An 18,193-nucleotide genomic window follows, 5' to 3' on the forward strand; every position below is an offset into this window, starting at 1 on the left:
GTGACAAAAATGAACTTATCTACAAAACAGAAACAGACTCACAGACACAGAAAACAAACTTATGGTTACCAGAGGGGAAAGAGGGTAGGGGAGGGATAAATTATACAGAATGGATAAACCACAAGCTCCTAATTTATAGCCCAGGGAACTATATTCAATAACCTGTGATAAAGTATAATGGAAAAGAATATGAAAAAGAATGTATGTGCGTGTGTGTGTGTGTGTGTGTGTGCGTGCGTGTGTGTGTGTATATATATATATACACACACACACGCACGCACACACACACATATAACTGAATCACTGTGCTGTACAGCAGAAATTAACAAAACATTGTAAATCAACTACAGTAAGTCCCCTACATATGAACCTTCAAATTGCGAACTTTCAAAGATGTGAACATGCGTTTGCATGTCCAATCAAGTAAGTTAGTTCACATGTCTGGTGTAAACTGTCATGTGCGTGCATCCTCTACAAGTGGTTGTGCTTTTGTGTACTTTACTGTACAGTACTATATAGAGTACAGCAGTACAGTATCTTTATTTCAAGCCCAGGATGTCCGGAAGCAAGTGTAAAAGCAGTGGTGATGTAGCTGGTACTGCTAAGAAGCACCAAGTGATAATAATGGAAACAAAAGTGAAAATAATTGAGTGGAGTGACAAGAAGAAGAAGTACTGAAGAACTGAAGAGATTCACAATGCAGGAAATGGCAAGGGGATTTTCTTTATTTGAGGAAGCAATGTTAGCTTTTGAGGCATAGGATCTGAATGTAGAACAGTACACATGAAGGTTGCAGCAGCCATTCAGAATGCAATCCAGAGCTACCATGTCATCTATGACAAGAAAAAAAGAACTACTAACTAGACATCACTGGAACCGTTTTTCAAGAGGATAGTTAGACTTGAATCCAGCAAGGAACCAGAACCTGTGTCATCAATGTCAGGCGTGAGTGAAAATGCAGCTTGCCCTCCCTCTCCTATTTCTGATCCTTCAGCTCTACCATCTCCCACCTCCACTTAGTGGAGTCAGCATATTTTTCAGCAGAAACATCACAGGCCAGAATAGAGTGTTGTGATATACTCCAAGTGCTGAAAGAAAAAGATTCCCATCCAGTACTCTACCTGGCAACATCTTTGTTCAGAATTGAAATAGAGAGAGTTTTCCAGACAAGCAAAAGCCAAAGGAGCTCATCACCACTAAACAAGACTAACAAGAAATGTTTAGTGACTTCTTTAAGCTAAAAAGAAAGGGTGCTAATTAGTAACAAGAAAACATGTGAAAGTGTGAATCTCACTGACAAAGGTAAATATATAGTAAACGTAGTGAATGAATCATTTATAAAGTTAGTGTGAAAGTCAGAAGTCAAAAGCAGTAAAAATAACTGCAACCACAATAATTAGTTAAGAAATACACAAGACAAAAAGATGTAAAATGTGACATCCAAAACATGAAACATGGCAGGGGGAGAGTAAAAATGTAGAGCTTTAGAATTTATTTAAACTGAAGTTGTTATCAACTTAAAATAGACTGTTATAAATATAACTTGTTACATGAAAGCCTCAAGGTAACCACCACGCAAAAACCTATAGTAGATACATAAAAGATGATAAGACATGAATCTAAGCATACCACTAAAGAAAGCAAACCACAAGGGAAGAGAGAAATAAGGCACAGACAGTGAAGTGATGGGAAAAGGATATTCCATGCAAGTGGAAACCAAAAGAAAGCTAGAGTAGCTATACTTCTATCAGACAAAATTTGAAACAGAAACCATAACAAGAGACAAAGAAGGGTATTACATAATGATAAAGGGGTCAACCCAACAAGAGGATGTAATATTATGCATGCAATATAGGAGCAACAAATATATAAACCAACTATTAATTGACCTAAAGGGAGAAATATATAGCAATACAATAATAGTAGGGGACTTTAATACCCCACTTACATCAACGAATAGATCATTCAAACTGAAAATCAATAAGAAAGGATTGTCTTTAAATGACATATTAGATCAGATTAACTTGACAGATATATATAGAACATTCCATTCAAAAGAAACAGGATACAGATTCTTCTCAAGTGCACACAGAACATTCTCCAGGATAGATTACATGTTAGGCCACAAAACAAGTTTTAACAAAGTTAGGATTAGAGTAAAATCATATTAAGTATCTTTTCCAACCACAATATTATGAAAATAGAAATAAATTACAAGAAAACTGGAAAATGTACAAATATGTGAAGATGAAACAACATGCTACTGAACAACCAATGGGTCAAAAAGGAAATCAAAACCAAAATTAAAACAGTACCTTGAGACAAAAGAAAATGGATATACAACATACTGAAATATAGGGGATGCAATGAAAGCAGTTTTAAGAGAAAAGTTCATAGTAATAAATGCTTAACTCACAAATAAGAAAAATTTCAAATAAATAACATAAATTTACACTCTGAGAAAAAGAAGAACAAAGCCCAACTTTCGTAGAAGAAAGGAAATAACAAAGATCCCATCAGAAATAATGAAATGGAGTCTAAAGAAATGACCAAAAAATAATCAATAAAACCAAGAGCTGGTTCTTTGAAAAGATAAACAAAAATGACAATTAGCTAGACTCACAAAGAAAAAAAGATAAAATGCTCAAATAAATAAAATCAGAAATAAAAGAGGAAACATGACCATTTCAATCCTGAAATTTGTATGGAACCATAAAAGACCCTGAATAGTCAAAGCAATCTTGAGAAAGAAGAACAAAGCTGGAGGCATCATGTGTCCTGACTTCAAACGATATTACAAAGCTATGGAAATCAAAACAGTATGATATGGGGGGAAAAACAGACATCGATCAATGGAACAGAGTAGAGAGCCCAGAAATAAACCCACACATATATGGTCAATCAATTTATGATGAAGGAGCCAAGAATATACAACGGAGAAAGGAGAGTCTCTTTGAAGAATGGTGTTGGGAAACTGGAAAACCACATGCAAAGAATGAACTGGACCACTTTCTTACACCATACAAAAAAATTAACTCCAAACGAATTAAAGACTTGAATGTAAGACATGAAATTATAAAACTTCTAAAAGAAACATAGACGGTAAGTTCCCTGACATAGGTCTTACTGAATTTGGGGGGTTTGACACCAAAAGCAAGACATCAAAGGCAAAAATAAACAAGTGGAACTACATCAAACGAAAAAGCTTCTGCAGAGCAAAGGAAACTATCAACATAATGAAATGGCAACCTACTAAATGGGAGAAAATCATATATCTAATAAAGGGTTAATATCCAAAATACATAAAGAACTCATAAAACTCAATTGCAAAAAAAAAAATAGTATCAATCTGAGTAAAAAATGAGCAGATGATCTGAACAGACATTTTTCCAAAGAAGACATATATATGGCCAATAGGTACATGAAAAGATGCTCAAAATCACTAATCAACAGGGAAATGCAAATCCAAACCACAATGAGACATCACCTCACACCTGTCAGAATTGCTATTGGCATAAAGACAAGAAATAACAAAGTGTTGGTGAGAATAGGTAAAAGGAAACCCTTGTGCACTGTTGGTGGGAATGTAAATTGGTACAGCCACTATGGAAAAGAGTATGGAGGTTCCTCAGAAAAACTAAAAATACAACTACTAGATGATCCAGGAAATATCCACTTCTGGATATTTTTCCAAAGTAAATGACAACACTAACTGGAGAAGATATATGCAGTCCCATGTTTAATGCAGCATTATTTACATTAGCCAAGGTATGGGAACAGCCTATGTGTCCACTGTTGGGTGAACAGATAAATATTATATATATATATATACACGCACACATACGTAAGTGCATACACACACGCATACGTGCACACACACACAGTAAAATATTATTCAGCCATGAAAAACAATGAAACCTTGCCATTTGTGACAACATGGATGGACCTTGAGAGGATTATGCTAAGTCAAATAAGTCAGACAGGGAAAGACAAATACCATATGATCTCACTTACATGTGGAATCTAACACAAAATAAAACAAAAACTAAGCGCATAGATACAGAGAACAGATTGGTAGTTGCCAGAGGCAGGAACTGGGGGTGGGGGCTGGGCAAAATGGGTGAAGGGAGTCAAAAGGTACAAACTTCCACTTATAAAATAAGTCTAGGGGATGTAATGTACAGCATAGTGACGACAGTTAATAATACTACACTGCATATTTGAAAGTTGCTAACAGAGTAAATGTTAAAAGTTCTCATTACAAGAAAAAAAGTTCTGTAATTATGTATAGTGATTCATGTTACCCAGACTTGTGGTGATTGAGTTACAATATATGTAAATACTGAATCATCATATTGTATACCTGAAAATAATATAATGTATGTCAATTATACCTCAATAAAAAATTTTTAAAGATAAAACATTATTTTATATCTGACAAGTCTGTATTGGATCAGCTGTCCTGAACAAAAAAGGAAATATCTGGATTACCAAAAACCCACAAAAATCAATACACAGTTAATTTATAGATTCAAATTCCATATAATAATGAACTGATATAACCAAAAAGCAAAAGGCAAAATTCCAAGCAAAAGATAGTGCATAGAAAAAATTTTTAAATAATATACAGGGCTTCCCTGTGGCGCAGTGGTTGAGAGTCCGCCTGCCAATGCAGGGGACACGGGTTCGTGCCCCGGTCTGGGAAGATCCCACATGCCACGGAGCGGCTAGGCCCGTGAGCCATGGCTGCTGGGCCTGCGCATCCAGAGCCTGTTGCTCCGCAACGGGAGAGGCCACAACAGTGAGAGGCCCGGATACCGCAAAAAAAAAAAAAAATAATAATAATAATAATATACAAGTGAAGTAAATAATAATATAAAAGGTTAAACTTCTTACAACACTTACTGTTTTGGTTATTTCCTTACCTGTGGATGTTTAATTTTATCATTTTCTTTTTGTCCACCTGCATCTGCCACTAGTGTTTTTCTTGTGTCTTTCTCCAATGGTATATATTTTGAATCTTCACCTTTAACTTTTATTTTATCAATACGCATTTCTGCTGTTGTCTTGGTCTTTCTCTCACTTTTAAGTAACTCCATTTCTTGATTTTGGAAATAGCCAAGTTGCTCCTTAGCTCTTTCAGCTTCCTGTTTTTAAAAAAGTAACTTTGTCAAGCATTATTTCTACGACATTTTCCTGCCAACATGACAACTTTCAGGAATCTTCATATATTCATGGCCACACTGGTTCTTAATTTTATTTTTACAGAGTTAGAGGAAACTAAGTTAAACCACTGGTATAATCCATAGTTTAACAGATCCAAATTAAAATTAAAAACTATGAAGAAACCTCTTCTACTTAAAGGGCTATTTTTATACATAAGAGGTTCTACTGGCCACTGTTTTTTAAGGCTCTAATTATAATACAGGTACAATAAAAGTTAATAAAATGCATACATTATACAAGAATGTACCCAAGATAATTAAGATCTGTAATGCCAAATAATAAAAGAAAATGTGAAAAGTAATTTATTTCTTCTAGAATAAATTTTTTAATATCACTTTTAATATTAACAAAAGTTATTTGTATGAAAGAAAGAAAAAAGTTCACAGTCTCACCACAAACAGAAAGCTCACTGTTAACATGTTGATATATACTCTTTTTAAGTATTTCTAATTATAGCTAGTGCATATGTGTATTTTTAAACTTTTATCTAGATTGGATCATACTATACATAGAGGCATAATATGCTCTTTTCATTAAATAACGTCATAAGGTATGTTTTCATGATGATAAATATACATCCAAATCAGAATAGCTAACAGAAATATATTTTAATAATATACCTTAATGAATTTAGCAAATTTCTTATCAGTGGACATATTGGTAATTTTTAAAAATTTGCTATTAAAATTTTTCTATTCTACATACTTGTACAAAATCTTTGTACTTTTTTTCTTTTTTACAATAAGTTTTTAGAAATGGAATGGTTCACTGTAAAGACTATGTCTTTCTAAGATTCTGGTTATGTATTTTCTTCCAGAAAAGTATCAATCCATACTGACAATAGAAGTATGTGAAAGACTGCTCATAGCAGCATAAATCCACAAATACTGGTTATTTCTGTTCCTTATATTTTTAACAAAATGGTAGGTAAAAAATATGTATCCCTCTGCTATTTTAAAATGCATTTATTTGATAACTAGTAAGGATGAATATATTTGTATGCATTTATTGACCATGTGTGTTTCTCAATTATGACTTGCCTATTTGTGCCCTTTGCCTATTTAGGAGGAAGAATATCCATATTTCCTGTAGATTTGTAAAAGATCTTGATATAAAACATTTTGTAAAGATATTCCATTTATCTTTGTATCTCATGAATTTTTTAACCATAAAAAGTTTTATTTTATATATAGCCAAATATATTAACATATTCCTTTATGGTATAATGCTTAGGAAGCCTTGTTCTAGCCAAGACATGTAATTGTTACTCAGTGTTTCTTCCAATATATTAATAGTTCATTTATTACTTTTGGATCCTAAAGCAATCCGCAACTTATTTTAGTGTATTACATTAACTAGAAACTCAACAATGTTTTCACAGTAGTTTACTTTTGTGACTATTTTATCCTTCTATGAAAAAATTTTAATAACTTAAACTATAAAATTACTATATTCATTTGAATCTGTTTCTGGACTTTTCATTCAGTACCAAATCCAGAACCACACTGCTTTAGTTACTGTGTTTTTATATTTTATATTGATTTTTGGATGAGCAAATCCTCCTTAATTGTTCTTCTGCGAAATCACCAGTTTCTTATCTCAATATATCCTATGATAATTACGCTAATTTCAAAAAAAACCCCATTTGTATCTAGAAATAAATTGCTTTAAGCTTGTATATCAATTTTCTTTCTAGCTTACTGTTTTGGAAAGAATACATACTAAATTTTATTAATATATTTCCATTGCATAAAATGAGAATACTGTAAACCTGGCAAAATCATACAATATATAGACCTATTAGTTTATAAAGTTAAAATTATTCATTTAAAAAGTTGTTTATAGATATTTTCTTCCCTTGTTAACAATTTCAAAGGAACATGATATCTTTTTACCTGTAAAGCTTGTTTCAGTTGTTCCCGAAGAACTCTGTTCTCAATTTTCAGAGCATGTGCTACTTCCTAGGATGTAATATGGGGGGAAAGTATTCATTGGTATTTTTGTTTTTATTAATTTATTATCATAATTATTACTCTTCTAAAGTGCACAGATAGCCAAGATGATGATTTGAGCATAAACATTTACTGCACATTTCTCAGGCAGAATGGTGGATAACTTCTGTAGCTATAGCTTCCTATTGATTTTCCATAGGAAAAGTGACCTTGAATCTACGAAATTATAACTACAGTAAACATTTCATTACTCCTTTTCTCAAGGCCTGAAATATTTAAATACAAATATTTCAAATTTTAAGAAAAGAAGCAACTCTACTCTTAACACGAAAGAAATATAGTTCTGATTTTGTGAGAATGAGTAGATTCTACTATGCATGGAAAGTCTCAAAAATTCTCCATCAGATGGAAGACAGCTTGAGGAACCATATCTAAAATCCCCAGTTTCTTTCTTTCCTTTTTTTTTGATGATTCAGACTGGTGTGAGATGATATCTCATTGTAGTTTTGATGCATTTCTCTAATAATTAGCGATGTTGAACATCTTTTCATGTGTCTCTTGGCCATCTGTATGCCTTCTTTGGAGAAATGTCTATTTAGGTTTTCTGCACATTTTTTGATTGGGTTGTTTGTTTTGATGATATTAAGCCACATGAGCTGTTTGTAAATTATGGAGATTAATCACTTGTCACATCATTTGCAAAAAAAAAAGTGATACAAATGAACTTATTTACAAAACAGAAACAGGCTCACAGACTTAGAGAACGAACTTATGGTTACTATAAGGGAAGGCTGGGTGGAAGGGATAGTTAGGGAGTTTGGGATTGACATGTACACACTGCTATATTTAAAATGGATAACCAATAAGGAACTAGCACAGGGAACTCTGCTCAATATTCTATTAACAACCTAATTGGGAAAAGAATTTGAAGAATAGATACATGTATATGTAGCTGAATCACTTTGTTGTACACCTGAAATTAAAACAACGTTGTTAATCAACTATACTCCAATATAAAATAAAAAGTTAAAAATAAAAAGTCCCCGGTTTTGATTCTGGTATAGCAGAGCAAGTTCCTACTGGACAAACCCTGCCACACATAACAACCACAAACTCTAAACAAAATACAAATATCAACACTAGAGAGCAAACAAGAGTAGGTAGATTCTTGAGAGAAGCTGACACTTGGAAGAAGGGAAGAGTCCTACATAAGATCCTTGTTTCCCAGCTTCTAATCTGAGGGCAAACCCACTGAGCCAGGCAGAACCCTAATAGCTAATTAAAACAAACAAAAAAACAAACAAACCTGAGTTTTTAGACCTTACAAACCAGGGTACAGAGTTCAGGGCAACCACAGCCACTGGAAAGGTTAGGGGAAATCACACAAAGAAGGGAGCTGGAGACAGGGTGCCCCAAACCATTTGTACAAACTACACAAATCTACCCCTGACCCCTTAAGCATATATGCATAAGGAAGATTCTAAACAGCCTAGCAAAAGCTATAAGAAATTAAATGTGATTTAAGCTGCTGCCTAAATACAGAATTTTCATTTTGCACCCAATCATGTTAATAATAAATTAAAGCAAAATAAATCAACAAAAATAGTACCAATCATAAGAAGAATATAGCAGAATCCAGGGCTTCAACAACATGACATTCACAATATCCAAGATACAATTAAGAATTATTTGAATCTGAAGAAACAGGAAAATGAGACTTACTCTTAAAAGAAAAGAAAATTTACAGGAAAGGTGGTTAAAGATGGGGCACAGCAAGAGCCTGGACTTACCTCCTACCATGGAATCAGCAAATATATACCTACATACAGATCAGTTCCCTCTGAAAAGAACTTTAGAACTAGCCAAACAAGCGCTCCACAACAAAGAATAAAAAGGGACTATATCAAGACAGGTAGGAGAGGCAAAGAAACACTCTCACCAGAAACCCTACCCCCAGCATGACAGCACACTTTAGAGAGGGATCTCACCAGACAGGCACTTTTCCCAGAGGAGCAAGGGATGCTTCCCATATCAAGCACCCTGGCTCCTGGGATCTACACCATAGAGAGGAACCCCTGAAATGCCTTGCTTTGAAAACAAATGGGGCTGACATCCAATGGTCCCAAAGTGCTATAGAAAACTGAGAACTCCCTCCCCGCAAAGGGTTGACATGTGGTCTCACTCACCTGGAGACCCAGGGAAATAACAGCGGTCTGAAAAGTGTCATGATTATATGTGAAGGGGAGTCATTTTCAAATCTAAAAGCATCAGCTGGAGGGGTGGTGGACAGCAGAAACACTCCCCAGAAACAGAAGCACTGTCAGACACCATTATTGCACTCCCCACGTAACCTGCTAGCACAGGCTTACAGCTTGGATGCAGGGGTGAGCCAATCATGGCAATACCCCACTGCACTACTGAAGCCAGAGAGCTCCAGAGGCTGCAGTGTTCCCCCACTCCCTGGCTAGGATGGACAGGAACGAATGGTCACAGCATTTTCCTGCAACCTAGCTAAAGTCTGCAAGTGCAGGCAACTACTATACTCCCCCTCCCTCTGGCTGGGGCTGATGAATGCAAGCAGTCATGGTATTATCCCTCTCCCAGCCTAAATCTGACTCAACACTCCCCTGCCCCCTAAACTGAGGGTGGCAAGACTGAGAAGTCAGGGTCTAAACCCAATGCATGCACACAGACAAGGCACTCTCAATGCTGCATTGCTAAAGCCTGTGGGCAGGCAGTCAGGTCATTTTCCCATTGCCTTCCTGAAGCAAGAGAGCAAGACCCACCCCCTACACTCTCCAGCTACCCAGCTAAAGCCAGTGGGAGTACACAATCCACACAAGGGAAACCCCCTGATCACTTAGCCCCAGTGGCCCATGGGGCTGGTGTTCCTGACTTCCATGGGACTGTAACATGGAGACAGTTATTGGCAGGCCACCACCCTCAGCCTGGAGCTTCACCCTGAGGGACAGGCTTCAGGTTTACCACACTTTCGGAGGCTAAGGACACACTCCCAGGAAACGTAACCAGGGAGACATCAGGTTTGTGTACCCCCTTGGCCTCACCACAGCTTGACAAGACTTCCGAGAAAGGAGCTTATATACCCATCAGGAGCTTTGCTTTTTGCAAATGTTGTCCAGGGGACACCTCCAGATCTCCTGGTCTGGAGACCAGCAGGGATTACAATTGTGGCCCCACAGCGTAGTATATATCTGCACACTTTAAAAGCTACTACCTGAGGGCCTGACATCCAATCAACCTGAAACTAGGTGTTAAATCAGATTCCTCCCCTTGGAACACTGACAGGGCATGGCACACCATCGATAACAGAAACACTTCAAGAATTAATCAAACAGCACCCCCCACAAAACCAGGATGGGTAAACGTTCTGAACCCTGCTCTGCCCATGCAGTAAACAGGCCACAACTTGGCCAGGCAAGGGCCCCAAGTTCTACCTAGCCCACACAGAGACCTAGCTACAACCAGGACAGCCAAGTGACTCAAACCTGTGCACCAGCCTTGGTTGCATCACAGCTGGTTGATGCAGCCCACTGTGAGGGATGCCCATGAAGTGCCTGACTCTTGTGGTCAGGGAAGATTGCACTTTTAGGCCACACAGAACAGCTCCTACACAAGACCACTCCTTCAAGACTACAGGAGGTAGTTACTTCCCCTAATACCTATAGACAAACACAGAGAATAGGCAAAATGAAGAGACAGAGGAATATATGTTCAACACTATAGACCAAGGCGAATCCCCAGAAAAAGGCCTTAATAAAACAGAGATGACCAACCTAAAAGAGTTTCAACCTAAAAGATTTTAAAGTAATGATCATAAAAAAGCTCACCAATTTCAGGAAAGGAATGAATGAGCATAGTGAGACCTTCAACAAAGAGACAAAAAATATAAGAAAATACCAAACAGGAAGTTATAATGAACTAAAAAACATACATGTAAGTACATACATGTCAAATTTACTTTAAATGTAAAAGGACTAAACTCTCCATTCAAAAGATATAAGGTGGCTGAATGGATTAAAAAAAAAAACAGTGACTGAGTTTCTATAGGAAACTCACTCAAACCTACCAAATGGAAGTGAAAGAATGGAAAAAGATACATGATACAAATGAAAACAAAGAGATAGCTGGGTAGCAATACTTATATCCGACAAAGTAGACTTTTAAAAAGACTGTAACAAAAGAGATCAATCCAACAAGAGAATATAACACTTGTAAACTTTATGCATGCAACATAGGAGCACCTACATATATAAAACAAATATTAACAGAAATAAAGAGAGATATAAACAGCAATAAAATAATAGTAGGGGACTTTAATACCCCCACTTACATCAATGGATAGAAAATTCAGACAAAAATCAATAAGGAAACACAGGCCTTAAATGACACATTCAATCGGATGAACTTACTAGATATATACAGAACATTCCATTCAAAAGAAACAATATACATTCTTTCCAAGTGCACATGGAACATTCTCCAGGATAGATCACATATTAGGCCACAAAACAAGTCTGGATAAAAGTAAGCAGAATGAAAGCATACCAAGCATTTTTTCTGACCACAGTGGTATGTAACCAGAAGTTAATTACAAGAAGAAAACTAGATAAAAACACAAACACATGGAGACTAAACAACATGCTACTTCAACAACCAATGTGCCAATGGAGAAATCAAAGAGGAAATAAGAAAAATGAAAAACAACTTTCCAAAATCTATGGGACACAGCAGAAGCAGTTCTAAAAGGGAAATTCACAGCAATACAGGCCTAGTTTAAGAAACAAGAAAAATCACAAATAAACAATATAACTTTATATATAAAGGAACTAGGAAAAGAACAAACAAAGCAAAAGTTAGTAGAAGGAAGGAAATAATAATTATCAGTGCAGAAATAAATGAAATAGAAGCTAAAAAAACCCATAAAAGACCAATGAAACTAAGAGGTGGTTCTTTGTAAAGAAAACAAAACAGACAAAACTTTTGTCAGAATCATCAAGAAAAAAAAGAGTGTGTAAATAAATAAAATCAGAAATTAAAGAGGAGAAATTATAATTGACACTGCAAAAATACAAATAACCATAAGAGAACAGTATGAACAATTATATGCCAACAAATTAGACAACCTAGAAAAAATTTCTAGAAACATACAATCTTCCAAGACTGAATCAGAAAGAAATAGAAAATATGAATAAACCAATTTATAATAATGAAATTGAAATAAAAATTCTAAAACTCCCAACAAAATTCCAAATGTGATGGCTTCACAGGTGAATTCTACCAAATGTTTTAAGAGTTAATACATATCCTTCTCAAATTACTCCAACAAATTGAGAAGGAGGGAACATTTCCAAATGCACTTTACAAAGCCAGCATTACCCCAATACCAAAACCAGGCAAAAACACTCCAAAAAAGAAAATTATAGGTCAATATCACTGATGAACATAGATGCAAAATTTCTCTACAAAATATTAGCAAATGAAATTCAACAATACATTAAAAGGATCATACATCATGATTCAGTGGGATTCCAAACAGAGATGCTAGGATGGTTTAACATCCAAAAATCAATCAATGTAATATACCACATTAAAAAAAAACAAGGAATAAATATTACATAATCATCTAAATAGATGCAGAAAAGCACTTGACAAAATTCAACATTTATTTTTGATAAAAAATTTCAACAAAGTGGGTATAGAGAGAATGTACCTCAATGTAATAAAGGCTATGTATGACAAACATACAGGTAACATAATACTCAATGGTGAAAAGCTGAAAGCCTTTCCTCTAAGATCAGGAACAAGACAAGGATGCCCATACTCACCACATTATCCAACACAGTGTTGGAAGTCCTAGCTAGAGCAATTATGCAAGAAAAATAAAGTAATCCAAATTGTAAAGGAAGAAGTAAAATTGTCATTATTTGCAAATGATGTAATACTATTATAAAAACCCCCAAAAACTTCACCAAAAAACTATTAAGGTTGCAGGATACAAAATCAGTACACAGAATAACAAGCTATCAGAAAGAGAACTTAAGAAAACAATGTTAATTACAATTGCTTCAAAAAGAATATAATACCTAGGAATAAATCTAACCAAAAATATAAAAGACTCATACCCTGAAATTTATAAGAATGATGAAAGAATTTCCACAAATGGAAAAATATTCTGTGTTCGTGGATTGGAAGAATTAATATTGTTAAAATGACCATACCACCCCAGGAATTCAATGGGTTCAATGTAATCTCTATCAAAATATCAATGGCATTTTTCACAAATAAGACAAATAATTCTAAGATTTCTATGGTAACATAAAAGATCCTGAATACCCAAAACAATCTTGAGAAAAGAAGAATAAGCTGGAGGTATCACATCCCCTGATTTCAAACTGTACTACAAAGCTATACTAATTAAAACAGGATGGTACTGGAGCAAAAACAGACACATAGATCAATGGAACTGAACAGAGAGCCCCAAACTAAAGCCACACTTATATGGGCAACTAATCTATGACAAAGGAAGCAAGAATATACAATGAGGAAAAGACTGCCTCTTCAATAACTGGTGTTTGGAATACTGGACAGCTGCATGGAATAAGAGTCAAACTGGACTATTTTTCACACCATATACCAAAAAATCCACCTGAAATGGATTAAAGGCATAAATGTAAGACCTGAAACCATAAAACTTCTAGAAGAAAACATAGACAGTAACCTCTTTGAAACTGCTCTTAGCCACATTTTTTGTATATGTCTCCTCAGGGAAGGGAAACAAAAGCAAAAATAAACAAACGAAATTACATTAAACTAAAAAGCTTCTGCGCAGTGAAGGTATCAACAAAACAATAAGGCTATCTACTGAATGGGAGAAGATATTTGCAAATGATATATCGGATAAGGGGTAAATATCCAAAATACACAAAGAACTCATATAAGTCAATATCAAAAAGACAAACAATCTATTAAAAAAATGGGCAGAGTACCTAAAAAGACATTCTTCCAAAGAAGATATACAGATAGCCAATCAGTTCATGAAAAGATGCTCAACATCACTAATCATCTGGAAAATACACACAAAAACCACAGTGAGATACTCCCTTATACCTGTCAGAATGATCATCAAAAAGACAAGAAATAACAAGGGTTGGGGATATCCCTGGCAATGCAGTGGTTAACACTCCACACTTCCACTGCAAGGGGCACAGGTTCAATGCCTGGTTGGGGAACTAATATCCCACATGCCGCACAGTGCAGCCAAAATAAACAAATAAATATATATATAACAAGGGTTGGCAAGGATGTGAAGAAAAGGGAATCCTAATACACTGTTGGTGGGAATGTAAATTGGTACAGCCACTGTGGAAAACAGCAGGGAGATTCCTCAAAAAAATTAAAAATCGAAGTGCCATATGATCCAGTATTTTCACTTCTAGGTATTTACCCTGCCAAAAAACCCCACTAATTCAAATAATATATGCACCCCTATGTTCATTACAGCATTATTTACAATAGCCAAGATATGGAAGCAAACTAAGTGTCCATCAACAAATGAATGGATAAAGAAAATGCAAGATGAACACACACACATATATACACATACACAATGGACTATTACCCAGCCATAAAAAATGGAATCTTGCCATTTGGAACAACATGGATGGACCTAGAGTGTATTATACTAAGTGAAATAAGTCAGACAGAGAAAGACAAATACCATATGATCTCACTTATATTATCATCTAAAAAACAAAACAAACAGACAAAATAAAATGAAATGAAAACAGACTCGGATACAAAGAACAAATTGGTGATTACCAGGTTGGGGGGAGTGAAATAGGTGAAGGGTATCAAGAGATACAAACCTCCAGTTAAAAAATAAATTAGCCATGGGGAATGTTACATACACTGAAGGAATATGGTAAATAACATTGTAATAACTTTGTGTGGGGACAGGTGGTTAATAGACTTATCATGGTGATCATTTCATAATGTATGTAAATGTGGAATCACCATGTAGCTCCCCTGAAACTGTCATAATACTGTACATCAACTATAATTTAAAAAAAACCCCACAAACATACATATACAAATTGCTTCAGGAGAAATGAAAGGGGAAAAATAAAAGAACAGACCTAGGAATTATAATATTGAAATATCAGTTCCAGAGGGATAAAAAGAAGAAGAAAGATAAACAATAATAAAATAAATAGGTAAATAAAACTTCCTTGAGATAAATTTTAAAATTTAAGATGTAATAAAAATTTCTAGACTTCAATGAGAAATAAGAGCAAGAAGTAAAGAGACGGGGTCCCAGAAACATCAAACTATTATACCCACCTGAAACCACTTACCCAAACTTTCAATGAGAGGAAAATAATATTCTATCTTGTTTAAGCCATTGAACTATATGGGATCTCTTTATATAGCAGTCTAGCCTATTTTCTAACTAATAAAGGTACAGAGAATTAAAATAACCTAGATGTAATTGAATTTTGTAAAGAGAGGAAATAAGAGGAGGACAGAAAGAAAGGGAAAAAATATATACCCCACTGTGGTAGACTACAAATAGCCATAAATTCTCTGCAGTAGCTCCCAAAGGTGAAATCTATTTCTTCACCCCTTGAAAATAGGCTAGCCTGTGACTTGCTTTGGCCAATAGGATGCAATGCAAATAGCACTATCTGAGGTCTGAGTTTAGGCCTCAAGAAAGTCTTCCAGCTTTGTTTTGTTCTCTTTCTACTGAGAATCCTTCTGTAGACTACCCAGGGCTGGTCTCCTGGAAGATAAGACTAAAAGAGGTCCTATCTGTCCTAGATGCCCCAGCTGGGATTCCATACATACCATGCCTGCCCAGAGAGAACACCTATCCAGCCACTAAGAGAAATAATGACTATCTGCTATTTTAAATCACTAAGTTTTGGAGCAATTTGTTATTAAGGAAAAGTTGACTGGTATATCTAGCAATAGAAAATGTGCACTATGTCATTAGAACATTTACAAAAACTGAATATTGTGTTGGATTACTTTCATAAATGGCTGCAGACAATTTCTCCTACTCTATGCCACTCCTCCCCCTGAATACGGACTAGCCTAATGACTAGGACTTCCTTACAGAATAAGCTGAAAAAACTTCAAGGGTTTATAATCCCAGCCTGTAACAAGCTTAACTGTTTTTGCTTTTGTCTGCTCGGTTCCCAGTCACCATATAAAGAAGCTTGGGCTAGACTAGTGAATGACAGGGCAACAGACATGTGAGAAAAACTATCTTGGACATTTCTAGCTCTAGCTGAGCTCCCACATGAATGCAGCCACTTGACAGACCTTAAGCAACATGACATCAAACAGAGACACTGCCCAGCTGAGTGCAGCAAACCCATGAATTGTGAGAAATAATAAACCATTACTGTTTTAATTCACTAAATTTGGGGGTAGTTTGATATGCAGTAATAGAAACACCTGCAAGCAAGGTGATGCAACAACAAAAACTAAAAACATTTAGCACTGGCTTTGGGTCCAGCAGGTAAGCAGAAGTTGAAGGGTGGGAAAGACGCTATTGTTGGATACCAGAAAAGTAGGAAGAAGGCTATAGGTGAAGCCTGGAGGAATGGCAAACAATCTGTTAGTGGAGGCTATAAAAGGCAGTGAGGTTGGAAAACTGATACTGGGGGCTGGAAAGGGGGGAAGGAACTCTTTTACACAGTGACAGAACAACTCACAAAACTCGGGGCTGGAGTAACTTGCAAGGTTAAAAAGATACCTACTAAACTTGTGGATGTGGCTGAGGAAATTTCCAGCCAGAATGATAAAAGAACTGTTTCGCTTATATTAGGGTTGGATATATAATAAGGTACTGAAAGAAGAAAGAAGAGTTAAAGAAAGAACTGATCAATTTTAAAGCAAAAATTAGAAAATATATAGAGGGTCCAGGACACTATCTCTCGTTCTCAAAAAAAGTTCTCAAAGAAAGAAATTACTTTAGGACAAAGATCAAAACCATGGTATTGACAATGAAATGTAGCTTCAGAGTAAAAGTCAAATCAAGGGTGTGCTATAAAACCCTTTGTTAAAATCTCAGAAAGATTTAAATATTCTTCAAAAATGCTCCTAATTAGACAAAAGAACTTATAATCTTGAGGGTACTGTCCTGCAGAAGCCTAAAACAACTTAAGTAAAATAAGATCTATCTTAGAAAGAATCATGTATGTTGACTTTTGGGTAAAAGAATACACATATGACTCAAATGAACTTATCTATGAAACAGAAACAGACTATAAACATAGAGAAAAGACTTGTGGTTGCCAAGGGGTGGGGGTGGGGATGCCATGGGAGTCTGGGATTAGCAGATGCAAACTATTATATACAGAATGAATAAATAACTAGGTCCTACTGTACAGCACAAGGAACTATATTCAATACCCTGTAATAAACCATAATGGAAAAGAATATGAAAAATAATATATATACATATATGAGTGTGTATGTATGTATATATATATAACTGAATCACTTTGCTGTACAGCAGAAATTAACACAACACTGTAAATCAACTATACTTCAATAAAATAAATTAAAAAAAGAATGCACCACAATAACATACAGGGAAAACAGTTTTTAAGAGAAACACCATCATACTAGACTAAAAGGGACAGGGACATTTCAAAATGAAATCTCCAGATCCCTAATTTTTTATGAGCAGAAAGCAGGCTAAGAGAATTATTCCACTGCAAACATGGGTCATTTCTTACAGAAAAAGAATGATGAGTCAGACAGTGGATTCAATGTACCATACCATAAAATCAAGGGCTACTTATAACAATGAATTAGGAAATCATTCCCAGGAAGCAAAACTAGACCCTAATCTAGGTACCTTCCCCACCCTGAGAGTCAAGAGAACTAGTGACAAGTGTCTGGCTGGATTTCAGAATTGCCCTGAATCATGTGCTTTCTGTTTTCCCCTCTTTTGAATAATAGTGTCTCTTGCAGTCATCTTA

The 18,193-nt window shown here is 35.5% G+C and overlaps 1 protein-coding gene across 1 annotated transcript in view; it reads right to left on the reverse strand.

Annotated features, from left to right (window-relative positions):
* CCDC7 (coiled-coil domain containing 7) overlaps positions 1–18,193 on the reverse strand; it is a 142,573-nt gene that overhangs the window by 47,967 nt on the left and 76,413 nt on the right. Inside the window, exons 14-15 of the mRNA XM_065871794.1 lie at positions 7,122–7,187; positions 4,926–5,147 (exon numbers count right to left, since the gene is read on the reverse strand). Coding sequence (XP_065727866.1) covers positions 4,926–5,147; positions 7,122–7,187 — 288 coding nt within the window. The remainder of the gene's footprint in view (positions 1–4,925; positions 5,148–7,121; positions 7,188–18,193) is intronic.

The sequence above is a fragment of the Phocoena phocoena genome, chromosome 2, assembly GCF_963924675.1.
Source record: "Phocoena phocoena chromosome 2, mPhoPho1.1, whole genome shotgun sequence".
In the NCBI taxonomy this organism is placed as follows: domain Eukaryota; kingdom Metazoa; phylum Chordata; class Mammalia; order Artiodactyla; family Phocoenidae; genus Phocoena; species Phocoena phocoena.